This window comes from Nicotiana tomentosiformis, chromosome 7 (assembly GCF_000390325.3).
Source record: "Nicotiana tomentosiformis chromosome 7, ASM39032v3, whole genome shotgun sequence".
NCBI lineage: Eukaryota > Viridiplantae > Streptophyta > Magnoliopsida > Solanales > Solanaceae > Nicotiana > Nicotiana tomentosiformis.
Window position 1 is genome coordinate 66411347 of NC_090818.1, and position 9932 is coordinate 66421278.

The 9932-nt window shown below is 42.2% G+C and overlaps 1 protein-coding gene across 1 annotated transcript; it reads left to right on the top strand.

Moving 5' to 3' along the window:
* The first annotated feature begins 4080 nt into the window (after positions 1 to 4080).
* Positions 4081 to 4849, top strand: LOC138895722 (uncharacterized). The gene is made up of 2 exons (XM_070180443.1): positions 4081 to 4780; positions 4842 to 4849. Exons 1-2 carry the CDS (start codon positions 4081 to 4083, stop codon positions 4847 to 4849), a joined length of 708 nt encoding a protein of 235 aa, XP_070036544.1.
* Positions 4850 to 9932: the final 5083 nt, after the last annotated feature.

Here is a 9932-nt window from a genome sequence, read left to right on the forward strand (position 1 = left end):
CACCGCCGGATAGTTTTGGCCTTTTCTAATTACGCTACGATTCATGTTTGCCTCGTTACCATTCACACTGACTTGAAATCTTGATGCTTTTATTTTCAAACAAAATTATCGAATTAGAAAAGCTCCAAGAGTGTGACCTGATCTCCTTTGATTGGAACATTATGCATGTAATCATACAATGAAGCTAGTTTCAGCCGGCTCTACTTGGCCAACTAAAAGCTACTTACTTTGCTCAGAACTATTTAACTTTGCACTCTAATTCCTTTTCCATTTTTCCTAAAAAAAATATATTAACACCCTAAATCAGTGTAAAACCAGTAATCAAGTTAAGTCGAGGCATGCTCAACATAAAATACGATTAAAAAAGCGATAAAAATGCTAATAAAGTAATGTCAAAACCTATGCAAATATGCCCAACATCCTTTTCCCGAGGGAATGATAGAGGATGTTTTGGTCCAAACTGGCATTTTGTGTACGTAAGATTTGTATTCTAAAGGGACTTTTAAGTATTTACCTTTGAAATATAAAGGTAACTGTTATATGTGTACACAATTTTCAATATATCAGGTGTTAAGTGTTTTTAAAATTAAATGCAAGTGTATATCCACAACTTAATCATAATCTTTTATTATGGAGGTGTTTAAATATTTCATTTATCCCGTTTTCTAAATTTCCTTTAAATCGCTAATTTTAAAAGGATGATTCATTTTCTCAAACTATATGGAAAAGGTACCTTCAAATGTTTCTCTTTGTTACACCTGGCTGATCAAGAGCCTCAAGTATGGTGAGAGATTCCCACCCTACTAGATAAAGAAGGACAAGTTGTTGGGTCCAAACGCACACGCAAGTATACGCAGTCGACAAGTAATAAAGTGATAAGAAAGTATCGTTTCCACGAGGATTTATGATCAACTATTGTCCAATCTAAGCTATGTATAAATTTAATGCTCAAGTGAGTGAGAAGAAGATGATTGTGACTTTTGTAACCTAATTACTACGAACTAATAAGCAAGCAAGAAAGTAAAATCGCTAGTAGAGCAAACAAACACTTAGAAAGAATTTAATGAGATGGGGATATTCTAGGGTTATGGGATTAACGTCTCTCCTATTACATTTTTCGGGTTGATGTAATCACTTTACTTATCTAAGGCACATGATAGTAGGCTATATTCATGCAATTTAGACACTACTTACACTCTAATTTAGTCGCACTTTATTAATATTTGAATGCTAAAAGATAACAAAATGCTCTAATTAAGAATTTGATGCTTTGCAGGAGCTACTCCGAGCTAGGAGGGAGCTAACGAGTATTTTGGAGTCAACATGAAATATGAAAGGGCAATCGAAGGTTAGCCCGGTCAAAAAAGAGCGAGAAAAGCAAGCGAAACGACCCCTCCAGGTGCGCGGCCGCGGAGTGGGTCGCGAACTGGTCCGCAAACTCAAGGCAGTGAGGCAGTCCAAATCCGCGGCCGGATCCGTGGCCGCGGACGGGCGGACGAAAGCCAAACACGCAGGGTTAATTACGTAATTTTCTAGGCGACTAACCTGAACCTATATGAAACCTAAACTCGCCCAGAAGTGAGATATAGCTATTTTTAGAAGATTTTAGAGGCAAGAACGAGGGGGAGAAAACAGATAAATTCCTAAGAGTTTTCATCTTCTTTTTGATACTTCTATTTGTTGATTATGAATTATTTTAGTGATTTGTTTTCCATTAGCATGAGTAGCTAAATCTGTTGTCTAGGGTTGATGGAACCAATTGTTGGATGAAGTCTTGACTCTATTTTGTTATAATTGAGCCGTGTTTGTTCTATGATTGTTCAATTACGTATTGTATTATGGTTAATTAAAAGGGCCCTCGATTAATCGTGTCTATTCACCTTGTGTTTCTTGAGAAAGAACACTTGGTTAGATTGTTGTTGAACAACACCACTTTGGGGGAAGTTAAGAGATTAATTATTTAAATTTAAAAGTGGGGTTAGAAATAACGAAGCTTTGGTGGGATGATTCTGAGTTGCATAAATTGTTAACTAGAGTAGTTCGATAAAATACTTCTAGTAAATTATCGTAATTGATCGAAAGGTAATTACGATAGCCCGAAACTCATAATCCTCATGAAGTATTACGGCGAGATTATAACTAAAGAATTGAGAATTAATTCGGCAATTGGGGAAATCAATAGCCCTAGATCCTTTTACCCTTGAATTCAATTTTAGTCTTGATTATTGCTAATTTTATTGTCATTTTTCCTTGGCTAAATAAATTCCACTGATTATTCATAAAACTATTGCATCTGGAAGTTGTCTGAGCTTATCATTAGCATTATTTAAGGTTGTAGTAAATAGGTTAGTTGCCTGTGGGATTTGACTCCGGACTTGAACCGGGTTATATTTGCAGCGACCGCTTAGTCTTTCTTACAAGCCATAGTTGGACGTGATTAAATTTTGGTGCCGTTGCCGGGGAACTAACGGTGTTATTTATTACAACTTAGAAGAATTGCTAGGATTCTTAGTTTGGATCAATTTCTTACGGTGTTTAAATTTTTTTTTTTAATTGAAATTCTCACGTTTGAATTCTTCTGTGACTGAGGTGTATGTCTAGAAGCTCTTCGAGGGATGGTGAACTTTTTGAAGGAGTTTCAGACCCTGAGAAAGCATTCAGGGAATTAAATTGAGCCAACAAGAAGAACAAACAGTTACAACAAAAACACACACTCGAAATTGAAATGGACAACGTGGACGATGTCAACGAAAACAATCAGAATAATCGGGTTGACCCAAACAATGGAGCGGTGGCACCTCTTGTGCCAGAAGCTGCTCTATATGATTGGGCACAACCAACTGCTGATAACTTAGCCACCGCCATTGTTGTACCTCAGATACAAGTGGAGACATTCCAGATCACCAACAACATGCTGCATCTATTGCAACATAAGAGACTGTTCTCCGGGTCATACATTGAACACCCACAACAACATCTGAAGAACTTTTTATCAATATGTGTGACCCAAAGACAACCAAATGTGACTCCTGAAGCCATCAAGCTATTACTGTTTCCATTCTCTGTGACTGGAGAGGCTCAAACTTGGCTAAATTTACTCCCAATAAACTCCATTGCCACTTGGGAAGAATAAGTCAAACAGTTCTTAAACAAGTTTTGTCCTCCCAACAAGACTGCAAGGCAGATTGATGAGATATTGTAGTTCAGGAAAAAACCAACTGAGTCCTTGCAAGAAACCTGGGAGAGGTTCAAGGGTATGCTAGTGAAGTGTCCACACCATGGCATTCCAGATCAGATGCTGGGACAGAGATTCTACATGGGTTTAGCAGATAGTTTGAAGGCTAATGTAGACACTTCAGCTAAGGGTGCTTTTTTTAGCAAGACATTCACAGAGTGCAAGATTCTTCTTGACAAGATGACTTAAAATTCAGGCTGCATGGCTAGAGGTAGGACACTTACACCAATAGTGCATTCCGTTGCTCTTGACCCAAACAATTCCCATGCAGAGAACATAGCCACTCTCATGACTCAGATGAGCATACTGACAAAGAAAATTGATGAGATGGGTACAAAGCAAGTGCACATTGTTGATACAACGAATGGAGGATTGTGCACTCCTTGCATAAACCAGTCATATGTGTGCTCGTGGAGTGGAGAGAATGATAATCAGGGCTTCAAAGAAGACATGAATTATGTCAATAATTTTGGAGGTCAGAGGCAAGGTGGGCAACAATGGGGACCAGTACCAAACCAGCAGTACAAACCCAACCTGCCACAACACAACCCCAATTCTGGAGGCGCACGACCACAAGGTCAAGTTGTGCCTTATCAAAGGCAGCAGGGCTATAATCAGCAGCATCAGCAACAGTTGGCCTACCAACCACCTCATCAACAACAGAACAACAATATGGTAGAAGTCAGGGGTATGCTGCAACAACTCATTGGAACAAATGGTAAGATGCAATCAAAGGCATTGAAACTCAACTGGGACAGCTGTCTATGGCCTTGAAAAATTGCCCCCAAGGAACATTGCCTGCAGATACAAATATTAACCCAAAGGAACAGAACCCAAATCAACTAATGGCAGTGAGTCTCAGGAATGGAATAGATTTAGAGAGAGAGCAAGAAGTTGCTCAATTTAGGAGAGAGACTATGCCAACTACTCCAGTTACATTAGAGGCAGATGAGTCAGCAAAGCTCACCGAGGTTGTAATTGAACAAGCACAGGTTGACAAGGGTAAGGAGAAGGACGGTGAACAAGTCTCAGAACATGTGGCACCTCTTGTGCCAGAAGCTTCCAACAAAGGAAATAAATCAAGTAATGGACAGAGATTGATTCCTGCACCATTCCCTCAGAGATTGGCAAAACAAAAGAAAGATGATCAATACAGAAAATTTATGGGAATGCTTCGACAGATTCAATTAAATATTCCACTGATGGATGCTTTGAGGGAAATGCCAGGGTATGCAAAAATGATAAAGGATCTGATGTCACGGAAATTTGACTTCCAGGACCTGTCCACTGTAACTCTGACACAGACTTGTAGCGCGGTAGTGACAAGACCTATGGCCCAAAATGTGTCTGATCCAGGTAGCTTCACTATCCCATGCACTATTGGGAGTTATGTTTTTGCTAAAGCATTGTGTGACTTAGGAGCCAGCATAAACTTTATGCCCTTGGCAATCTATACAAAACTGGGCATTGGCAGAGCTAGACCAACCTCAATGTTGCTGCAACTGACTGATTGCACAATCAAAAGACCGAAAGGAATTCTTGATGGTGTGCTTGTGCAAGTGGGGAATTTGTATTTCCTGCAGACTTTGTTATTCTTGATTGTCAGGTGGATGAAGAGATACCCATCATTCTGGGAAGGCCATTCTTAGCCACTGGGAGAGCATTAATTGATTGTGAGACTGGAGAGTTGAAAATGAGGTTGAACAATGAAGAAATAATATTCAACGTTCAACAATCCACGAGGAGACCCAATGAATTTGCAAACTGCTCACTAGTGGAGGCCGTAGATGTGATACTGCAAGAAGAGGATAAGACCCTTAATGTCAAGGATCCACTAGAAGCCTACTTGATGAATTTGGAAGAGATGGACGGTGAAGGGTTGGCAGTGTGGGTCATGGCTCTCAAAGGTCAAGGATTCTGGAAAAGGGAACCTCAGTTCGAGCCCCTATGCTTAGAAGAGAGAGCAACACCACCTGCAAAACCATCAATAGAGGAGCCACCACAGCTGGACCTGAAACCGCTTCCAGCCCACCTCAAGTACGCTTTCTTGGGGCCTAATTCTACTTTGCCTGTTATTATATCATCTGGTTTGCTAGCTGTGCAGGTAGAGCAACTATTGAAGGTATTTCAAGAATGTAAGACTGCCATTGGTTGGACCATGGCAGACATAAAGGGTATCAGCCCAGCCTTTTGCATGCACAAGATTCTTCTGGAATAGGGGCACAAACCTTCCAGGGAACATCAACGATATCTGAACCCAAATATGAAGGAAGTAGTAAAGAAGGAAGTGATCAAGTGGCTAGATACGGGTATCATCTTGCCCATCTCTGATAGCCACTAGGTCAGTCCTGTCCAATGTGTGCCGAAAAAGGGAGGAATGACGGTCGTACAAAATGAGAATAGCGAGTTGATCTCGACTCGTACAGTCACAGGGTGGCGGATTTGAATGGACTATCAGAAACTTAACATAGCCACTCGAAAGGACCATTTCCCATTGCCTTTCATTGACCAAATTTTGGACAGGTTAGCTGGACGGTCCCACTTCTGTTTCTTGGATGGATATTCGGGGTATAACCAGATCTCAATAGCCCCGAAAGACAGAGAGAAAACATCCTTCACTTGTCCATATGGCATCTTTGCCTTTTGGAGAATGCCCTTTGTACTTTGTATTGCACCGGCTACATTCCAGCGGTGCATGTTAGCCATTTTCACTGACATGGTGGAGGATATTATGGAGGTGTTTATGGATGATTTCTCCATGGTGGGGGATTCATTCGAAGATTGTCTTCACAATTTAAGAAGAGTGCTCAAAAGATGTGTGGAGACAAATTTGGTGTTGAATTGGGAATAGTGACATTTTATGGTTCAAAAAGGAATAGTTTTGGGGCATCGAGTGTCCAGTAAGGGAATTGAGGTCGACTATGCTAAAGTTGATGTGATTGAGAAACTGCCACCGCCCACTTCGGTCAAGGCATTGAGAAGTTTCCTTGGGAACGCCGGGTTCTACAGGCAATTCATAAAAGATTTTTCCAAAATTGCTAACCCTTTATGTAAACTTCTTGAAAAGGATCAGCCCTTTGTGTTTTCTAATGATTGCAGGTTGGCATTTAAGGAGCTGAAGAAGAGACTAATAACTGCACCCATCATTGTTGCACCCAACTGGGAGCAACCATTCGAGCTCATATGTGATTATGCTATAGGAGCAGTTTTGGGGTAGCGAAAAGACAAGATGATACACCCGATTTACTATGCAAGCAGGACGCTCAGCGGTGCACATCTCAATTACACTGTAACGGAAAAGGAAATGCTGGCTGTAGTGTTTTCCTTCGACAAATTCAGGTCGTACTTAATTGGTTCAAAAGTTATTGTTTATACTGACCATGCAACAATTAGGTACATGATATCAAAGAAGGAGTCAATGCCACGCTTGATTCGCTGGGTTCTTTTGCTACAAGAATTCGATCTGAAAATTTGAACAGAAAGGGAACAGACAATCAAGTGGAATACCACCTCTCAAGATTGGAAGGAGCTGAAAAGAGAATGGAGGTTGAAGACATAACAGAGACATTCTCGGATGAACAGTTACTTGCTGTGACAATGGAGGAGATGCCCTGGTATGCTGATATTGCTAACTATTTAGCAAGCGGTATTGTACCTTATGAACTCTCCTCAATTCAAAAGAAAAAGTTCTTCCACGACTGCCGAGCCTTTTATTGGGATGAACCTCTATTGTTTAAAATATGTATAGATAACATGATCCGGAGGTGTATCCCCGAGAAAGATCAACCTTCTGTTTTGCAGGCTTGCCATGCTTCACCATATAGTGGACACTTTGGAGGAATTCGGACAGCAGCAAAAGTGTTGGAATCGGGATTGTATTGGCCTACTCTGTTCAAGGATGCCCATGCTTGGGTCAAAAGTTGCGATGAATGCCAAAGGACAGGCAACATATATCGCCGTCACGAGATGTCGATGACAACAATTCAAGAGGTGGAGGTTTTTAACATGTGAGGGATCGACTTTATGGGGCCGTTCGTCAGCTCGTATGGTAACAAATATATATTGGTAGCGATTGACTATGTCTCCAAGTGGGTCGAAGCAATGGCTCTCCCAGCCAATAATGCAAAAGGGGTAATAAGTTTCCTAAAGAAAAACATCTTCACATGTTTTGGCACCCCGAGTGCTATAATCAGTGATGGTGGAACCCATTTTTGCAATAGAGCATTCACACGTCTGTTGGAAAAGTATGGAGTTCGCCACAAAGTAGCCACACCATACCACCCACAGATGAGCGGGCAAGTTGAAGTGTCCAACAGAGAAATTAAAAGTGTCCTGACAAAGACAGTGAATGCAACAAGGACCGATTGGGTGAAGAAGCTGGATGATGCATTATGGGCATACCGCACAGCATTCAAAACTCCAATTGGTATGTCACCGTACAAGTTGGTATTTGTAAAGGCATGCCACCTTCTGGTAGAGCTCGAACATAAAGCACTTTGGGCATTGCGGTAGCTGAATCTGGATATAGAGACCGCAGGCACCAGCAGAGTCACTGAGTTACATGAGCTCGAGGAATTCAGGTTCCATGCTTTTGAAAATGCCAGATTATACAAAGAAAGGATGAAAATGATCCATGATAAGCACATCTTAGATAGGAACTTCAAGTCCGGAGATCTTAGTATTGTTATACAACTCGAGATTGAGGTTGTTTCCGGGTAAGTTGAAGTCCAGGTGGTCAGGACCCTTCAGAGTGGTGCAAGTGTTCTCAAGCGGAGCTGTGGAGATTGAATCCGAAGATGGGACAAACAAGTTCATGGTAAATGGGCAAAGGTTGAAATATTACCTTGGAATGGTCGAAGAGAAAGGGGATAGAGTAGATATAACTTTGGAAGAGCCCCAGTACGCGAACGAGGAGTGATAATGAAAGCCTGCGTCGTGCCGCGACGTTAAATTAGGCGATTCCTGGGAGGCAACCCATGGTTTGTTGTAAATCGTCGTGTCGCGACATTAACTTAGGCGCTTTTTAGGACGCAACCCATTATTTTTCTTAATTCTTTTGTTGTAATTGATTTTGAACGACTTTGACCGAACTACTAGTGTGCAGGGCAAAGATCACGCGCATCGGAAGGATTTGGGGGTCGAAATTAACCCAAGACTAGGTAAACAAAATGCGGCAACACAAAAATTGGCTGGAGACGGAGATCCGCGGCCGCGGATTGGACCGCGGATTTAGGCATGTGTTTTGCCCCCCGTCCGCGGCCGCAGATTGGACCGCGGATTTTGGGACCCCCTCTGCCCAGAATCCGCGGCAGCGGATTGGACTGCGGATTGGGGCACGGAAGCCCGGGCTTGTCCGGGTAAGTTTTTTTATTTTAATCCCCCACCCCCTTCTTTTCCTTAACCCAAACCCTCACTTCCCCCACTTCTCTTCTTCCCTCCCTAACCTCAAGAACCCAAACCCCTCACTCCCCCCCCCCCCCCACTTCTCTTCTTCCCTCACTAACCTCAAGAACCCAAACCCTTCCTTTCCCCCATATTTTCCTTTTAACACAAGACTCTTCTCCTTCCTTCTCTTCTCCACTCAACCGATCTCTAACCTCCGTTCTTCTCAAGATCTCCAAGTAAGTACATGATTTTATTCCTCTTTCTTAGTATTTTTTTTAATTTTATTTTCCTTTTCTATATAGGGTAGTAAAATCATAGGTACTTTTATTTAGGATTTGGATTGTGGTTTATATGTGGTACATGGAGGCTATTTGAATTGATTGATTTGGAGGAAGCCATTGTTGGGTTTGATCGGGTATTTGGGAGACTTGGGGGTACTTAGGCACACTACCTGTTTGTTGATTTGCCTTAATGAGTGTTGAAGATAAATTGTGACCAATTATGCGAGTGAAGTCTGAGTAACCGCCATTGGGACACATATTCCTCTATCCACTGATAGTAGTATTTATTGTGTAGGTAAAATGCAACACTCAAGGAAGAGACGCACTACTAGGGCCTCATCAAGTGGTCATGGAGGCTTATCTCGGGGACGGGCACAGACCAGTGCAGCTCAGTTTGATCGTACCAGGATGAATGCCCTAATATGTATCGGGAGTTGATCAGGCACAGATTGGACAGCTTTTTCGAAGAGCCGGAGGAGGGTAACTTGATTCTTGTTCGGGAGTTCTATGCCAACTGCTCCGAACATGAGGATAGAATATGCATTGTGTGACACACGAAGGTGGATGCCTCGTTAGAAGCCATCAGGAGAGTGTATCGATTGCCTGAAATCAATGGGGAGAAAGATTTCTATGATACTTACAGGAGAGAACCCATCACATGGAACAGGTTTTTCAGAACTATCTGTGCACCAGATAAAGAGGTAGTGTGGGTTGTGCCGGGATCGAAGCTACACTCTTCCTCACTCACTTTTGAAGGAAAATGCTGGCTGTACATCATCAACAATCGCTTACTGCCATCCCACAACACCACGGAGGTAAATGGTCCGAGAGCAGCCTTGATATGGTGCTTCGTGAATGGCCACGACTTGGATGTGGCCAAGGTTCTTCAGTCTGAGATGTTCGTCCGTTCAACATAGAAGAGGTATGGGTTCTTTTTTCCCCTCTCTGATCACTAGATTGTGCCGGGCAGCAAGGGTGCCTGAGAACCAAAATGAGGATGGCATGGTAAAGAAAGAAGCAAAGCTCCGGGC

Bases quoted from the DNA above. Each gene is read 5' to 3' on its own strand.
- LOC138895722 (XM_070180443.1), top strand. From the start codon at position 4,081: ATGGCAGTGAGTCTCAGGAATGGAATAGATTTAGAGAGAGAGCAAGAA.